We start from the raw sequence: 18,746 nt of genomic DNA on the forward strand, positions 1-18,746 counted from the left end.
AAACTCCAGCCTCCTCCCCTCGCACGTGGCTTCCCTCACGCTGCTGCTCTCACCCAGCACGTGCTTCCCAGCCAGCCCAGCTTTCTGAGGTGAACTTGGCTGAACCAACAACAGCAGGAAGGCTTTGTGCACAGAGGCTGCCTGGGGAGCAGGCGCCCTCCTCTGCCCCAGCTCAGTATCAGCTGATGGACTGCTCAGGAGTTACTGCAAGGCCTCGTGGCAGCAGGAAGCTTGGGTGTTTTTTGGGTTTTTTTTTCATTAGCACCATGAACACGGAGGAAGCTGGCAGATGCTCGGGCCCTGCAGGCAGGCAGCAGTCGTGCAGCGTGTTGGAAGCACACATATTTATTGTAACACGTTTTCAGCACAAGTATAACACTGAAGCACAGGAGCATTATTACAATCTGTACAATCCTCTGAACGGCACGGACAACACAGACATGCAGCCCTACAGGCTCTGCAGCTTCCAAGAAGGCTGCAGTGGTGAACAAAGCTGAGAACAATGAGAAATCCCAACAGCAGCTCATTCTTTGACCTCCCCTTGGGCATATACAGGCATCCAATAAACAAGATAGTGAAATTAACATGCTGAACCATTTACAGGATTTATTTAAAGAAGGATTTGCTGTTTACAGCAATCTTTTGGTCTAAAAAAATTCTGAAGGCCACATTTTTTCCTTTTCAAACTCTTCTGCACTCTTCTCCACGCTCTGTGAGTGAAAGCACAGCCCTCCCTTCCTTTCTCTTTTCCATGGGCCCCCGAGCCCAGGCGTGATGCTGTGGAACCAGGCAGGTTCCAGCACTGTGAACGCACAGTTTTGGTCCCCAGCCCAAGAGAGGTCCCCTCTGCCTTGCCAGCTTTGCCTTACTGAGATTCCATTGAAGCTCACTGGAACGCCCTGGTGCACGCTGTTTGGCTGTGGCCTTGTCTTAGGTGAAGGAAGAACTGTGTAAGAATAGACCTGCTGGGATAGCTAGTGTTCACACTCCCTTGTCCTCCTGCCTCTCTCTGCTGGCTGTTATTACAGTCCACAGCAGCAGCAGATGAGGGAGCACATTATTTCTATTCATTAAATGAGCGACTGCCTACACAAAGGACATCTGTACTGAAAGCTAAATGACCTCAGCACACAGGTGGAGGCTTGTCTGCAGAAAGCAGCTCATTCTGAAGCCACTCCACCTGATCAGCCAGGCACCTTCTCCAGTGCTCCAAGAGGGCCCTGCCCACCTGAGCAGACTGTGCAAACAGTCACCCTCTTCAGACCCCACTCATCCTTTGTTTCTCATGACAGATGTGAGGACAGATCTGTGCTGACAGCAGGGTCATTCTGAGAAGGGGTTCTGGGCTTACATTGAACAGCTTTGCCCATTGAACAGCTTTGAGTCTAACCTGTAAGGCTGCATCCCATATCTAGCAAGCTGCCAGGAGCTTAAGGGGAAATAAGTACTGAGGGAAGGAGAACTCATCCTCCAGCTTTGTTCTCTGAAAACATGCTGAATGCATGAAATCAGATACGAGGAGCAGAAAATCCTGCCAGGAAGGTGAAGGTGTAACTTTAGGGCTTAGGGGAGAATGAAACAGATATTTCAAAATTAGTCACTTGCAACTGAAGTTGCAGGAATTAGATAAGGAGCAAAACTAGGAAGTTGTGACAACTGTGCACCATCAGCACAAAACTACCAGGAGACCTCGTGGCTTTAGTTAGCTTCAAATAAACAAGTTTCTCTAGTTGCAATGCTGCTTACTGGAAACCTAAATAGTATCTCATTATCTTTACACAGGGTTAAAAAAGGAAAGTGCCAAAAGCAAAACCTGCAAAGGAGCAGAGAATCAGTTTACTGAGGACAAGCTGAGAGTGCTGATTTGTTGTAAGCAAAGAAGAGGGAAAGGCTCAGGTCAAAACACAGGCTTAGTGAAATCCACCTGCAATCTCACCACCAGTTTTTTTCCCACTGAGGCTACAAAAACCAATTACAGAGAAACTGATTTCTCCCAGTCTTTCGTAGTACCAGCCCTACATCCAGAACCTCATGAAAGGATGGCCAAGGACACCTGCCTTCCCCAAAGTGGTGGTGGGAGCTGCACACGCCTTTGAGTACCACACAAAGGAATAGGTTTGACTCCTCAGGGTTCCCCGTCCATCCGCACACGCAGTTGTGCCGTACCTTCCCTGCCCCATCCTTCACAGATCACACAGCCCAGGTCTCTGCTTCGATCTTCTGCTCCCCATGCAGGTTATCCAGTTCTTGGACCTGGGCCACGTTCGGTCTGACTGCAATCTCTGGGCCGCCTCCATACAGCGTGCTTAAATAAATCCACGTCTCCTCGGAAATCTGCCCGTAATCAGCACCTGAAAAGGACAGCAGCAGTAAGCAGGCACACAGCCATCAGCTGGAGGGGCTGCTGCATTACACTGCGGAGGATGTCGTCCCCCACCACCTCCCCTGTACCAGAAGAGCAGGGCACAGCTGTATCTGTGCTGCCCAAAGGAAGCCCCTTAGCAGCAGCGCTCCCACCGCCCTCAGCAGTGCCACCTGCTGCTGGAAGCCACTGAGGCTCCGTGGCACTTCAGCCCACAATGGATCTTGTATCTTGAGAGGTAACTAAGATACAAATGCAACCTTCACCTGCCCAGCAGTGCAATGAGGACAGCCCAGACAGTGTTGTCTCACAAGCTGCACCGCAGCTTATGCTGAGTAAAGACAAGTCAAGTGCAACACTACAATAGTGGACAAAGGGAAATGATGGAAAGATGTGGGAATAGCAACAACAGGAGATGGAGGAGTGCAGGGCTTACTACACTAAGTCATATCAGCATGTTGGTCATGGGAGCTGCCACTGGAGAACTGAGATGGCACTCAGGGCAGTCAGCACAGGGATGTGCAGAGAGCTCCTCCTCTGTGACACCATCTTGTTCTGTTACTGCATAGTTACAGACACACAGATGCAGTGCAGTATTCTCCCTCACCTTTCAGGACGCTACAAGACAGCAGCACATGCCTTACCTTGTTTAACATGCATGTGGCCACCCGCTTTTGTGAGTGCAATCTTGCTGTTGTCAATTGGTCCAGGAGGCTCTGCGAGAGGAAGAACAAACACGTCCAGAACCACTGTGCTGCCACCCAATTCACATCATTTCCCATGCCAGTCCTCATTCATTATTTCCGTCCCAACCCAGGGACCTGCAGGCACATTGACTGGCTGCTGACTCCATGCAGCCTCAAGCTGAACCCATCAGGTGCACTGCTTTCTGAGGACACCTAAAAATGAACTTATTTTCATTCTACCTCTCAGCACTGACAGATTCCAGTGATCTCTGGCTTCTTACCATTATCCTTCCCTCTGACAAAGGCTTCCCACTCACGGAACCACTGCATGCTGATACAATAGATGACACTTGGAGACTCCTCTGCCAGGAAAGCCTTGTTCAGCTGGGAGAGCAGAGAACAGAAGTGCAGGAAAGATTCAGTCACTGCTGAGGCCAGAGGAGCCCCTTCCTTTAGCTGTAAGGCAGCCTTGCCACTCTTCAGAACAGTCTCTTATTCTGAACAATCCAACCACTCTCTCCACCACCCGTTTCCACTAACTAGTATAGGCAAGAGACTAGAATGGCTTCAAATGTTATTTGTCCATGCACCCACAGGCAGTGTTCCAGCTGCCCCTCCCCATGCTGACAGCACTGGGAACCCCACAATCCATCTCCTGTGAATCATATTCTGGAAAACAAAGGCAAGAGTTTTCCACTACCTGTCCACAACAGACTTCCATTTCCTACCTCCACTCTTCCATTGCCTCTGGATCCCTCCCATACAAACCTTGATGAAGGTGTCAATTTCAGTTCTCCTGCGTTTGGCAAGTGCTTCAATCTCCACTTGGCAAATAGAGCACACATACAGATGATTCACTGCAGGGCCACCCCCAAACCTGAGCACAAGAGAGGGAGGGGAATGCAGAACTGAGGAAAATAGAGTCCTTCCCAGCCCTGAATCCCACACAGATGGATTTTTACACTGCTCCAGACAGTGAGGAGAGGTGCACCTGCAGCTCTTTTCTGAATGGAGAGCATAGACTTTATGCAACACAGTGAGGTCACAGTACTGTTGTGAGACAACACACTGACACAGCTCATTTTGGTTTACATTAGTAGGGCCTCCCTAACACAAGTCTTGTCAGTCCACACCAAGTGCTGCTGCATGCCCTTGAGGTGCCATGGTAAGGCATTATACCTTGGATGGTGCCTCAGATGGAAAGACCCCAGGATGACAGACTGTCTAGGAAAACAAAATGGGACAAAGAGTGAAATGACCATATTCACCTGTTGTAGAGATATTCCCACACGTTCTGGGGCAGAATCACAACCAGGTCATCAATGTAATGGTATTTATTAGGAGGGATCCCTGGAGGAAAGGCAAGAGAGTGAACAACAGAATTCTACTGCTGGTTAAAGACAGAAACAGGAGAAAGACCTTCCTTACTGAAAACTCCCCCATTCCAGCATTCGCTTCCTCTAATGGAAGTCACTCAAGAGTTCACTGACTGTGGAAGTTTCTCAGTTCAAGGTGCTAGTTTCTAATCAAGTGCTTCCTTCCTAATTGTGAATACACACACACGAAGGCTCCCAGGCACAAGAGATGAAAGAGAGCACTAAAAATGTGGTATCAGGTCTCTTCAGGAGCGTGTGCTCCATTCTCCAAACACTGAAGGACAACCTTGCTGATAGGGTAACACAGATAAATGTTGCTTCATCTGCTTTCTACAGATTGGTTTTTAAAAACAAGCAGAGAATTGCACACTGTTGTTTCCCAGCACTAGGCATTCCTCTGTGCCTCTGATCAGGACAATGGAGCAACTGTCTCATTTCTCCTTGAGTGGGCTGAAGCTTTTGCCAGCGAGGCAGATTCTACCACAGCATGTGCTGTGACAGGACTACAGCTGGAGCTTTTTTTTCTGTGCTTGTTAAAGCACCAGCAAACAAGAAGGCATAGCTGAAAGTTGCTTTTCTGGGTTCAGCAGCACCGTCTTACCTCCATGAGAGCACAGAAAGGTGTGATTGGTGATGGGACCAGGCTCAGCAAATGTGTTAAATTTGTTGAGCCACTCTCGAGAGATGTAGAACTGGAGTAAACTGTGCTCCTTCATGCTGGCAAGGGACACAACTTTCTGACGCTCTCGCACAGCCTCTTCACTGCTTTTCCTTCAGTGGGGAAAGGAAGAGAAAATGAAGCAATTCTTCTACTCTTAGTTTTCCATACACATTTCTAAGTACTCTGCCACCAGGACAGAACTGCTGCATGCAGAGCACTGCTCACCTGTAGAACAAGACGTAGGCTTCTGCGTTCTGTACCACAGTCTCATGGACCTCAGTGACATACTGGTCATCAAACTCGTACCACTGGCCATTGATCACGTTCTGACAGTAGGCTATGTAATGCCCACCTGTAACAGGGAACACTGCAGCTGAAATCCAGAGCGCAGACGAAACTCAGGCTCTCCCAGAAGAGCTGCAGCCCAGCCCTTGAACACGCTTTCCTTTGCTCATACTCCTCTTGTTCTTGCTCACTTCTGCCATACACTCACAAGAAGGACTTACTGCCTGCTGTGCCATGATGGCAGATGACTGACAGCAGATCATAGGTGGTGATCTGGGAGACACACTCCTTGGCCAGGAAAGGCCGCAGATCCAGCCCTTCCAAGGGGAAGGAGACGTGGCTGTTGATCTTGAAGGAATACATCACCTCATGCCGGAACCGCTTCAAGTGGATGCACAGAATCTAAAAGACCAAAGACAGAATACAACAGTTTTGCTGTGGGCAGCATCCTGATCCAAAAGCTTCTCTGTGCACCTTATCTTTGCAAGGGTCTTTTTTTGCCTGTTATGAATCCTGCTGGCTCATCAAAAATCTCTTCTGGTCAATGCAGAGCTTTGTCACCGAAACAAACTGCTGTGTCAGTTCCACCTCTACCCTCTTTACCTCCTCAAACAGAGTCTGCTGAACGAAAAGTAAGAATCAAGGCACTCTTACTCACCTCTGGTAGCCGGAGGACTTTGCAGTACTTTACTCCATTCCTCAATCTGAGGCAGGAAGAGAAATCAGCTGTGAGAACATGCTCAAGCAAAGGGACACCAAAAGGCAAAGCAATTGGCTGGCTGCACCTTGCTCACTTCGAAATTCAAGACAGATCCTGATTTCAGCAGCAACAAATTCAGGCTCCCTGCAGCACCCTTATCAGATGAGGCATGGCATGAGCAGCTTGTCACACTTCTTCCTTCTAAGGCAGTAGCTACCAAGCTACATCCTTATTCATACCCTTCTTGTCTCTTTCCCCCCCTTGAAGCCAGCACTTTTCCTACCCCTCCACGTCAGTGAACTCCCAAGAGTGGAACTCTGGAGCAAGGCAAGGCAGACTTTACATCACACCCAGCAGAAGAGATGTGTGGGGAGAGGATGCAGCAAAAGGTTTAACAGTAGTATGAAGTAATAAAGTTCAGAAATAACCATGCAGATAACACAGACTTACTTTTTACACCTTTCACAACTGTACATGTTGTCCCCTATAGGTGAAGAGAAGAGAGCTGTTATGCACTTACTCAGAGCACACAACTCTAGAACTGATACATTTCCAGCCTGTGCAGAAAAATTACACTGAGTGGCTTCTTAGGGAAACCAGGGTGAGAAGAGATCAAAACAAGCATTTCCCTCAGTAAGGGTGGGAAGGACAATGTAATCAGCCAGCAGAAAAATCTACTGCTCACCACTGCAAGTGAGCAGCAAAACGTTTAAGATCCCTAGGGCCTAAGGAATGGACAGAGAAAGCAAAGAAGCGAGGAAGGCTGAAGAGCCATTGTAACTCAAAAAAGCCACCCAAGAGCCACACAAGCTTCTAGCTAAGAACACTCATTTGGATTCAAAATGAAAAAGCAACACCTCTGAGCAGATGGGAAAACTCATTTCTGAGTTTCTAAGAGGAGCTGAACTGTCAGGTTGTAGTAGTGCCAGTCCCTAAGTGAAACAAATGTTAAAGCAGGCTTTCTAGATGTAACGTGCCCCCAGAATGCTTGTGAAATATTCCTACATGCAGTTTTTCTTGGTTTTGGCTGTCAGACCCCACTGAAGCAAACTCACCCTTCAACTCATCCGCTGCAAAAAAGGCAGCAAGACAATCCTCCAGTGTCACAACAGGACCCCAAAACCAGCTAGGGATACAGGACACCACAAACCTACAGAAGAGAGGGAATCAGGAGAAAGAGTTGCATGAAAACAGGTGGACACTTTGGCTTACAAAACTCCCAGCAGATGGGCTTTCTTCTGGCTGCTGATTATAAGCACATCACCCAAAGGCACAGGGAAGGCTGATGTTCCCACTGTAAATGCTCAGCCTAGAAGTAATTTGCACAGCTACTCTGGTAATGTGCTCCAGAGGGCAAGACAGAGCTAAAGGCAGCAACAGGGGACCATCATTTGCACAAGAGATGTCAAGGGCAATTACAGAAGCAGAGCAACAGCAGCAAGTGGTTCATGTGAAAAAGAAAAGACCAAAACAGAACTGGGGCACCACACAGTGTCCTATTGCAGGGAACACCTCACATTTCTGCTGAAAGCACACAGGGCAAACCCCAGAAGAAAGAGCTCCCACAAGGTGAACCCACCTCCGGATGTACTCCATGATGAAAGCAATCCAGCCTTGCGAGGCGTAGTTGTCCCCACATGCCCCTGTCTTAGCTGGCACGCTTTGGTAGATGGCAGAGTGCAGCTTGGCCAGGTCCTCCTTCCCTGGGATTGGGAGTGAGAGGTCTTGGAATGTCTCCACTGTTGTAGAAACCTGGAAATATCCAAGAGGAAAAGGCCTGGGTTTCCTGTGCATGGAATGAAGCCAGGACTTGACTTCCATCACTTTTTGTCACTGCAGAAACCTGACTTGGCAGTAACAGCAACTTGCTCAGGATAGTTCTTCTTACCTACTGTCAGTAGGAGGACTTTCACCACCTTTATGCAGAGTTGGAATTTGTTTTCTGATGTGAATGTGACAGTGCTAGACCAACTCAGTGGCACAGATAAACAAACATCACTATAGGGGCTGGAAATTTCCTGGCATGGCAGGTCTCAAACACCTCCCACCTGCCAAGATTTTAGCAGGCCTGCTGCATCCCACAGCATGGAAACAAAAAGCTTCATTGCAATAGAAAAAAAAGAGTGGTCTATAAGGTCTATAGAAGACTGCTCTTTGACCAGCAGCTCTCAGGACACTCACTCTGTCACAGGTGAGGCACTGCACCAGGCTGAGAATGGAGCCATCAAAGATATCAGAGATCACACTGCGATAACGAAGTTCTTTCTTCTTTTTCCCAGAAGCCTGCATCTGGGCTGAAAGAGACACAGAGACATCATGTAGCAACACTCAGTCTCCTGTCTAAAGCAGAGTCACACAGTCACAAGACAGGCACTGATCCTGTATGCTTTGGACTATGCTTTGCTCTAAGCTTTACATTTTACTTCCTTTCTCCTTAGCCTGTCTGTGTACTTTGTCTTTTTTTTCCTCTCCTTTAGCATTGACACGTTTGTCAGGTTGTCAGAAGACTCTCCACAGCAGTGAGTGGCCAAGCACACAGTTTTGCTTAACAATAAACCCCCTCCCTATGCACACGTGCAGGGAGACAGAGTGCTTTTCATCAGGCCAGAACATCTGTGGCTGTGCTGACCTCAGCCAAGAGGCCAGGGCACAGTTCTGGAAAGAATGTTATTACTGAACAGCTGTAGAGACAATGGTGTAAGTACATGCCATTGTGTTTGGTGGCTTTGCAATACCAAGAGATTTTCTTCTGCAATTTGCTTGTGATTAAGAGGCCAGTTTGACAAGAACAGAAGCCAGGCTCCAGCCTGAAGCCTAACAATGCTTCCAGCAGCAGACTGATGTTTGCAGTCTATTACTGTGAGCTCATGATGTCAGAGCCCAGGAGCTCTCCCTCAGTAACTTCATCTTATGGTTCCTTGACTCACAAGCACTAAGTGCAGGTCTGGCAGACAAACGTTCACACATCTCCACACTCCCCTGAAGAGACAGAGCTGTGTTTGGGACTTCATAGCTCTTTCATCACTAACAAACACAGCATGCAAACACATCCTTGGAAATCATTTCATGCTCCAGTGGAAAAGCATACTAGAACAGCTTCTCTGTCCAAACCCTGACTTTACCTGCAAGTTTACTGTAGTCTTTACCTGGTACGACTTTAAAAAGCACTGATGTTCCAGGGGAATCAGCACTGCTTAGTACTGCTAATCAAGGATCGTGGAGCATTCTTTCTCTCTTCTGCAAACGAACCCCTCCTCCTCCACTCCACATGCTCCCTTCTGCCTCACAGCATGCACCTGACTGCCCTGCACTACCTTTCTTGAGTACATAGGAAGGTCCAAGCCTGGCAGGACTGGAGCGAGGAGGACTGCTGGAGAGCTTGGAGTGCATTTCGTGGTGGACTGGACTGCAGGGGCGCGAGGAGCAGCGCACATAGGCATCGTTGTCAGGTTCTGCTGGGAAAAAGAGAAGGCAGAAGATGAAAACCCATCCTGAAAGGCAACTGTGTTACAGTGGGTGTCAGCCCAGCTCTGTTCCAGCACAGAACCTTTCCCAGCACTCACAGTTCAGTCATTACTGACTGTCCTATTTGCACAGGTTGGTAGATACAGCACTCTCAGTGCATGGGTAAGAGTGCAGAAGTAATAATTATAAAAAAACCACCAGCCCATCCACCACTTTTTCACACTTGTGACTAATTAGGTTTTACAGCTTGCTCCTGTATCCCTTATCCACACAAACAGCATTGCTGCCTTCAGTGCCAGCTGGCAGAGTAAGGCTCTTATATAACGATAAGTGTTGAAAGATGGGATGTGTTCAGTTTGAGGTGCCTCCACACCTACGTCTTAACAGCTGCTCTTTTCTTTCCCCTGAGATACAGAAATGCACCAACTGTGCATCACCCTTTTCTCCCCACAAAGTCCATGATCCAAGATTAACCAACAGCCACTTCCACATCTTTCTCACAGCCAACATTTCCCCAGGCCAGTCTGTTAGATAAAGCCACATACGTACATAAAACCTTTTTCTCAGCTGGGAAAAAATACAGAAATATCACTTCTGCAGGTCTGGCAGAGACAGCTACCACTGCCTTTAGGATGCAGGCTGCACTCAGCCTTGTGAGCGCTCTAGCCTGGCTAAGCTCCCCAGCTCACTCTGCTTTTCTTACAGAAGCAACCGTGCACAAAGGCAGAACTGCTGCCAGGGACAATGCAGAAAGCCTTGGATGCAAAATCTTCTGAAACCCACTGAAGGAACACACCATTATGTGCTGTCGTTGCACCCAGTGCAGGAATACAACACGTCTTCTCACAAATAACACAACTGGCAGAGTTGTACCTGGTGTCCTGCATGGGCTGGCAGGACGGGGAGCTGGGAGCATCTCAGGTGAGGCTCTGCCATCCATTGCCATCATAGTGGTATCAACATCTGCATCCTCATCCACCTGCTCCGAGTTGCTGCGCCGATGGCCGCAGGAGAACTTTCTGTCCTTCATCCTCTCTTTTTCAGAGATCCCTCTCCCTCCTTCATCCTGGATCAACAGCTCTGTCTCTCCCATGCTCCCTGTGGTCCGGCTTTGACCATCTCCTTCACCCCTGTCACTGCTGGAGTCACAGGAGAGGAACTCATCCTCCGAAGGACTTCGGTCACCCTCGCGCTTGTCATCCTGGTCACCCATATCCAAATCTCGTGTCTCTGCAACAACTGGTTCCTTCAGTTCTTCATGAAGCTGGTCCATCAGACAGCGCAGGAACTCCTGAGTGTCCTGAAAACAGGATTCATTCTGTGTTAGTACACATCCATCCAGAATTCAGGCAAGTAAGAAGCCCAAAAGAAGAGCTGGCTCCATTCACAGCCTCAGCTCTGCCCACAAAAGTTATCAGCTTCTGCAACATCAGGAGACTCTCCTAAAGCAGAGAGTACCACAGAGATTTATCAACATGTCTGATCAGCAACTGTCTTTAATTCCTATTGATGAAAGAACCAATTTTTATCCAGATGCATTTATCTGAAAGACACGATGAAAGCTAGACAGCCATTGCAATGTGCAAACCATAGAATGGCTTAGCTTGGAAGGGACCCTAAAGATAATCCAGTTCCAAAACCCAAACTGTGACCTTATTTATCAGGGTGCTACCACTGCTAAGAGGCAAGAGACCTGAGGAACCAAAGGCAGCAGCCCACAAAGAACACATTCTGAACAACACAACTGTTTTCAGGATCACTGACTTCTGCTTATGGGAATCCCTCTTTTATAGAGGGCAGATTAAAGTCTTTAATAAATAGGCAGTGGAACCAGAAGCCAAAGACTGCACAGCAAGGAGCAAGCTCCTAAATTTACAATGCATGGTAAAAAAAAAGCTGATATGTTGGCTTCAAAGCAGCCGCTGGAAAGCAATCTGCTATTTTGACAACTTCAGAAAGATAATTATGATGTTTCTGTTACTTTAACGAAGCTTGACTCTCAGCCTGCTCTGCCTTGCTTTCAACTTTCTCTTTAGAGCTGACTTTTCCAATCCAACATACTTCACATCAAAGATAAATACAGAAATCCTCTCATTAGTCATTACTTTTATCTTCTGTTTTGACTTGCTGTCAGCACCACAGTTTAGATAGCCTGTCTACTGTCACCTCTTCTGTAAATTTTCTAATCAAACACAGTTTGATGTTTACATTTTATTCTTAAGAATAAACACTGGAAGCCACGATAAAAACCTCAAAGATATTATCTTTAAAGATTTAGTTAGCTGCAATTCCCCCCAAAAAAGAATACAGAACACGGGCATCTTTAGCTTCTTAGTACAAATGCATCCAGACTTCCCAGCTCTAACATGAATAACACCTAACTTCTGTGGCATGTCCCAGCAGATCTCCAAGCCCTTCACAAAGGAGGTCACCGTCACAACTTTAGAGGTGAGAAGGCAGGAAGGTGCACTGATGCAGTAACAGCAAGGTCTCCCACCCGAGGGCTCCATCAGATCATTAGGACAGACACAGAACAAGTGTGACACCCAGTACAAGCTCCTCTCTCTGAACACAAGCAGAGCTGCTGCAGTTTTTGCTGAGGCCCCACCTGCTGAGCATAGCCTCGGAACATGGGGTTGACGAGTTTAATTCCATGAGACAGACTGCTTGGAACAACATAACTTGGCCTGTGTAGATATGGAGGAAAAAACAACAAAAGTTAGTTTGCTTATCAGGCCTGGAGCCAGTTTGTGTAATAAGCAACAGAACAGGGTGTGGTAATTAGTTAAGGACAGAAGATAATTATGCACCCACAAAGCCTGGACTCCATTTATACATCACCCAGCGGACAGAGAAATGAAGAGAGGGAAAACATCTCCCAGTCATTTCACTCTCTCCTTGCAGAGAACCTTCCCTAGAGCACGCTGTAACTTGAAGCTCTGTGCACACCTGGAATTGTCTCCAGTGATTCTCCCCAGAGCAGCGAGTTGCTTGGTTTGATTTTGCAGCAGCATGTTTGACAGGCGGGCTGCTGGAGGACCAGCATTGAGGAAAGTCAAAACCAGTAAGAAATTGACATGATAGTGCTTCAAAGGCTACAGCCCACTGCATGAATACACAGTACTGCTCTGCATCTTGCTTATCCCTTGTTAATAACTAACACAAAGCAAACACACAATGCCATTCAGATTCCTAGCTTGATTTTTCCCCCAGTTTACTAGTTTCACAGAACAGACATCTTTAAATTTCAACAGAGCTGCATTCTTTTACACTGTGTTACAGCAGTCTAGAATTTGAACCAGTAGAAAGCATTTCTCAAAAAGTCACCTGTATTTTTCATTTTTTGGTAAAAGCTCAGTGTCAGATCTCTATCACTTCTTCCATCCAAATCATCAGTCTCTGATGATCACGAGCAGTTCCTTCAAGTGCTGATTAGTCCATGCAGTGTGCTCAGAAATAGCAGAGAATGTTCCCTCATCACACCATTTCTTACTGCATCACCAACAGAAAAGCTATAAAGAAATCTCTTCCTTTTTAAAGTTACAACATTAAGAATGCCTTCTTTCTATCACTTACATCACTGCCCATTTTTTATCACCAGCAGCATGAGATGGGATCTCCTAGACAAGAGGGAATCCCAGCACACCTGTCTGCATAGGATTTGAACTGTCTGCCTCAGAAGATGCACTTAGCACTGAAGATGCCATTTCTTTTTGCTGATGACACAGTTCTGAACTAACACAGATATGAAATCTGTACAGATGAGAACAGAGTGACCACTCACCGTTTCTTATGCCAAACCTCAGACACCAGCTTCTGGTAACTTTTGCATAGTGCTGGTTTCTTATCTGTACGGACCAGACCACCACACTCCAGAAAAAACTGTGTGAGAGGTGGGCTGCAAGAGAACAAGAAGAATTCAGAGCATAGCAATTTCTCCTCTGCCTCTATTTAAAGATTTATCAAAACTTAAATGCATCTCTTTTTGAAAACACACTTAAGACAGTGTTTTTAAACCAAGGGAAGAAGTGATTCTAGATGCAAACTTGATTTCTGCCTATAAATGAGAACAGAAGGCTGATCTGAATCACAGCACAGAGATCCAGAAACTGGTTTTCAGCAGAATGGCTAATGACTATCTTACAGTGTGGGTTGTTGGAATGATACCACTGTACAGAACAGAAATATCACACGTTTTCTCACATAGCAAATACGTTTCGGTCATGGTGTAAAGGAGTTTTACTTCCAGCATTCATCTAAAGACAAATCTTACACACAGCCACAAGTTGCTATTCACTCATTTTCCTACTGCAGAACTTCTGTTTTCCCAAACACTAAATTTTTCATGTTCCTTTTTCTGAAGCTAGCCTGGCTGATCCTTGCACAACTAAGGCAGGTGTCAGATCAGAGGTGCCTCTGCTGATACGCAGTGATGTCTAGTAAAAGACTCGACTAAAGGCCCTAGTGCCTACCAGTTAGAGAGAGCCTGAAGTGCTGCATTCATGTAGCAGGAGTTCCCAAGATTTTTCATTCCAGTAAGGCCTAAAGCACAAACAAGAGAAGCATGAAACACTTTCCAGAAGTGCTGCTTTCTGTATTCTTTCCCAAAGGAGAGATGATGGGACCCTTTCTGGGCTCTGCACTCTGCTGCTAGGATCCTCTCAGTGCAGGTCCTACAGATTGCAGAGTTACCCTCACAGCTCTTCCATCAACTTGATGCAGAGTTACCTCTTGGTTTCAAGTCATCATCCTCTGATTCGGATTCGCCTTCATCAGCCACTGCAATTGGAACAGCTTTCAAAGGGTGAGCAGGCAATGGAGAATCCTAAATTAAAGACAGAAAATAACCATCAGCAAGAGTCCTGCTTCAAAAGTTGAGCTGTAAATATCTTAGATGTAAACTTAGCCAGCCTTTAAAAGGGCACACTCAGAAGAGAAGAACCAGTTGTACTGCCTGTCCTTCTCAGTAATGCATGCAGGGAATGGAAATGGCACCCCTGTTGCTTCCAGTATTAATGACGAAAGAGGCACTGGGAACATGCAGCAGTGTTACAAGTACACACGTGTGGAGACTGACAGCTGATTTTTTATTTTAAATGAAGCTGTCACAGCTGTTGTGGCTCCTCCCAGAAACAGAGACCCCCCAGAAGAAGCCAGGAGAGGTTAAAGAAAAAAATCAAAATGGATATTCGAGTCAATGGAAGCCTTCCTGCAGGGAGATTCTGCAAGGCAAAGCTGCTGGTCCTCTGACCACAGGCAGCCACCTTCAGTGAAAGGGTTCCTGACGTGATAGCAGCCTGGGCAACAGTGGAAATTTCTTGGCTAATTTTGCAACAAGGAAACACAAAGTTTGCCAAGCATTCAGCCCTGCCAGGCTGCCACACACCCCCTGGTTCACTGAACTTTACCGAGGGCGACTGCGTGTGCGCTGCCAGCCGCTGGTCCAGGAACACCTCCTTCTCACAGGCGTAACACCAGACCCGAAAAGTGGTCAGATTCACTGTCAGGTTGTGCTTTTTGGCCTAGAAATTAAAAGGATGAGATAATGATTTGACAGCTGGGTGAACTCGAAGCACACAACAACCGAATTTGGGCAGAGAAGGATTAAGTAATGGGAATAATTCAGCCCTCTCTGTCTTAAGATGGACTGTAGTGAAATGCTTACCTGTGCATGAAGGGTGCTGTGGTCAGCAAAGGACTCCCCACAGCCAACGTAAGGACAGCCGATCTAGTGAGAGAAAGAGCAAAACTACAATGGCACACGAAATGAAACCCTTCACAAAATGGGTGCAGCCCCAACCCCACCAACAGCTGCAGCTTCAGAACTGATCTTGCTATTCTTCTCGACTGCTTTTCCTTCCAGGGCTCAGAATAAGACAGATAACTGGAACTGATGAATTTAAGAAAGAAAACCCAAAATCAGGTTTGCACCCACGTAAGTCCCCATTCCAAGCTAACTGCTCCAACAGGCTCATCTGACCAGACTCCAAAAGTCTGGGTACTCCAATGTCAAAGCAAACTGCCTCTGCCCACCCAAATGCCCCTTGTTGATCCTTTCTGCCCCACTGCCCCAAACACCATCCTCAGAGATCTCACACTTGCAGCTTCTCTTTGCAGCTGCCAGCAGAGGCACCCAATGCAGGGCATTCCTACCATGGCTATCAGGGAAAAACCAGCTGTGAAAAGAGCACTGTTACACCATGATATATTCTGACAGCATTAGCTTTTAATTTATGGAGACTTTTTCTTGGACTCCATCAAAAAGCAGTGGATATTTCTATTGTGTACACCCAGCTTTGCTTCCATCTCTTCTTTTCTGGTCCAATACATTTTTGAATATGTTGAACAGAAGTCCCACCATATCATCCACACAAGCAGCAAGCCGTTCTTACCTGAAGACAAGCCCAGAGATTTGGTCCCACAGCTCCACATGACTGGCAAGTTCCCTGAATATTCATGATTAAAAAAAAATAGGTTTGTTTGCATGTCTGTCTTTTAAGGAACCCCATCCTTCAAGAGCGAGAAACCCCTCTATGTGGCAGGCCTCCCCTGCCTGCAGCTCAAACCATTCCTTAAATCCATGCCTCCAATGACACACTTTGCAGTGTGTTAGATAAGTGACATGTTTGAGCAGGATAAAACATCAGTGAGAAATGCACCAGATGGAACTGACAAAGGCTCACTTGATGGGCCATGTGCAAGGTACAACAACGGTGGAAAAAGAGTTTCTGCCTCTTCTGTACAGTGATTGGCAGCGTTTTCTATGAAGAGCAAGCATGCAGAAGCATGTACAGCAGCAAAAAGGGAAGGGGCTGATAACCACAACACCCTGTACCTTGGATTTGAGCAGCAGATCATCCCTGGTCACCTCTCCTATGGAATCCAGGTGAGGGCAGATGTCTCTTGTATCCTCCATTCTCACTGCAGGAAGGTGTTGTCCTGGGACAAGTAAGGACAGCCCTGTTTTGTTACAGTCAGAACTGCTTTCACAGACAGCAAGAAGATAAATTAGCCTAGTTTTTATATCAGCAAATCAGAAATTAAGATGTAAGGTTCAAAGAGATCAAATCACATCTACGTGTGACGCAGTGCTCTCAGCTCATAGTTCCATATTGTTGTTGACTGGCAGTGTTTGGTACCTCAGCAGTGAGCAGGAAGACGCTCAGCCAGACCCAAAACCCACACCTGACCTCCCAGAAACTGGGTTGTAAAATGGTGGGGAAACAAATGTGGTGATCTGAACTTCATTCCTCTTGCCAAACATAAACACGCAGCACAAAGAGATGCAGATCTAATTAACTTGGTTGCATGAAACTTAGATTAAAAGCAAAAGGGCGCAGCAGCCCAGGACAAGTACCTGGCATCTGGGGGCATTAAAAACATGACTGCTGTTTAAATGAAGCTGCACAAGAGGGAATTGGACTTAGAAGATCTCTAACTGATACCCCATCTTCAGTCTCTGAGGAATTTATCATTCAATAGGTGGGTTTTGAACAACTCTCAAAGACCGATGGAGCTGTTCTGCACAGCGCTGCAGGCACAGAGGATTTCTCAGCTGCGTGCTTATGAGCACCACAAACACTTTCATGGTGCTCCACGGGTGTGTTAAAGACTGCAGACATGCCTCAGTAATGTGCAGATGTAAAAAGAAGACGAAAAGGTCATTCTCCTAAACGTAGCTCAAGTAACCTCGCTTGGGGCTGTTAAAATGAAAAGGGGGAAAATAAAGTAGAAGTGATATTAACAGCACAGACTGGGATCCACACTATTGCTATTGGCTGGAAGGGAAGAAGGTGTGAAAAGCTCAAATCATACAAAAACTAAACCCAAAATTCGGATGAACTTAGGAAGTTAACAACTCCAGGAGCACGGCCTCTGCTCTCTGTTTTCTCATTTCATTAAAAAGAATTTCCAGTGCTACCTGATCCAAATCACTGGCAGCAGGAGAATAATAATAATAACAAAGGGGATAAACACATAAACCATTGCAGCAACTCTTATCCTGGGAGCTGAAAAGCTTGCCCAGCACAAGACAAATCCCACAGATACTTTTATAACAGCATCTCTGCAGCACTCCTGAACTGAAAGAGCAAAGAAGAACTGGAAGGAATCACATTTCTGTACTGCAAACACAGCAGTGACTGCGGGCAGCATCCCAGCAGCCTGGGATGAGCTGCTTAACAGCAACTGGGAGAGCTCAGGAGCTTCACAGGGAAACGAAACGCTGCCACGTAACACACAGGGATTTAGAAGCCAAGTGCCAAGAGCGCAGTGCTGTGACTGACACACAGAACTGGGGCACTTTCAGGCTCCGTGTTCCTCCATCAGAATGGGCTCCTTTTCGCAGACACATCAGCAGACCCAACTCTAAAACAAGCCACCTATCCGTGCCATTTCTGCTCTTCCGGTTTCTCCCATTTCCTCACTCCCCTCCCTTCCCTCCCCCAGAAAATCGAATGAACAAAACCTTGTTTTAAAACTCCGGACCGCTTCAGCTCCCCCACCTGAGCCAAACGGGGGTTTTGTATTCAGAGCGCACAGCACGGCCTTACGGACTGTTACAGCCCCCTACCCGAGACCAGCACTGCGCCTCTCAGCCCGCCCGTGCCGGGATGCTGATGCTCCCGCCAGGAGTTTGCTTTTCTAAATAAAACGAGAAGCGTCACTTTCACCTCCCAGCCACAACGGAGAGCATCAGGAGCGTTCAGCGCAGGCCTTAGGGCCGCGTTGCCCCCAAGCGCAGCTCAGGAAACTCGGAGTTACACAATAAATCCCCGCCGGAGCGCTGAGCTCCGCCGTCAAAAAACCCCGGCGTGCGATGGGAGCGCAGCGCCCGCAGAGCAGTCTGTCCGTCCGTCCGTCCGTCCCGCCGATCATCCGTATGGGACAGCAGCCCGCCCCGCCCCGCAGCCCCGCCAGCTCCCACCGCCTCCCGCTGCTCGGTTCTTCGCTCCCTACTTGCACCGCAGCCCTCAGCCGCCGCCGTTACGCGGAGGGCCGCAGAGCGCAGCGCAGCCCACCCCGGGGCCTACGGGCAGCGCGGAGCGCGGGGCGCACCGCCGTGACACGCGGCTATTGCGGGGGACGCCGATCCCCGGGCCGCCCCTCTCACCTGCGGGGCCCGACCCCACCGCGGGCTGAGCGCCAGGGAGGCCGCGCCCGGCGCTGCGGGAGGCGGCGGTGGGGCAAGCGGAGCCGCGGGCGCCGGGCG

At 47.7% G+C, this 18,746-nt stretch overlaps 1 protein-coding gene across 4 annotated transcripts; it reads right to left on the reverse strand.

Annotated features, from left to right (window-relative positions):
* Positions 1 to 329: 329 nt before the first annotated feature.
* Positions 330 to 18,729, reverse strand: USP20 (ubiquitin specific peptidase 20). Of its 4 annotated transcripts, none has more exons than XM_042878750.1 (24): positions 18,648 to 18,729; positions 16,371 to 16,474; positions 15,928 to 15,981; positions 15,201 to 15,263; positions 14,944 to 15,057; positions 14,264 to 14,360; positions 14,008 to 14,077; positions 13,320 to 13,433; positions 12,144 to 12,222; positions 10,409 to 10,835; positions 9,385 to 9,522; positions 8,252 to 8,364; positions 7,650 to 7,822; positions 7,126 to 7,220; positions 6,521 to 6,554; positions 6,029 to 6,074; positions 5,592 to 5,772; positions 5,311 to 5,437; positions 5,026 to 5,195; positions 4,317 to 4,398; positions 3,817 to 3,925; positions 3,330 to 3,432; positions 3,007 to 3,078; positions 330 to 2,351 (listed from the first exon to the last, which is right to left on the reverse strand). In XM_042878750.1, exons 2-24 carry the CDS (start codon positions 16,449 to 16,451, stop codon positions 2,191 to 2,193), a joined length of 2,703 nt encoding a protein of 900 aa, XP_042734684.1. In that variant the 5' UTR covers positions 16,452 to 16,474; positions 18,648 to 18,729; the 3' UTR covers positions 330 to 2,190. The 4 variants fall into 4 exon arrangements, with proteins under 4 accessions (XP_042734684.1, XP_042734683.1, XP_042734685.1 ...); XM_042878749.1 differs by having other exon boundaries at positions 9,385 to 9,525; XM_042878751.1 differs by lacking the exons at positions 14,944 to 15,057; positions 15,201 to 15,263; positions 15,928 to 15,981; positions 16,371 to 16,474; positions 18,648 to 18,729 and adding an exon at positions 12,485 to 12,566 and having other exon boundaries at positions 9,385 to 9,525; positions 14,264 to 14,355.
* Positions 18,730 to 18,746: the final 17 nt, after the last annotated feature.

The sequence above is a fragment of the Lagopus leucura genome, unplaced genomic scaffold (assembly GCF_019238085.1).
Source record: "Lagopus leucura isolate 7727_CA_CO unplaced genomic scaffold, USGS_WTPT01 Super-Scaffold_100022, whole genome shotgun sequence".
Classification (NCBI taxonomy): Eukaryota; Metazoa; Chordata; class Aves; order Galliformes; family Phasianidae; genus Lagopus; species Lagopus leucura.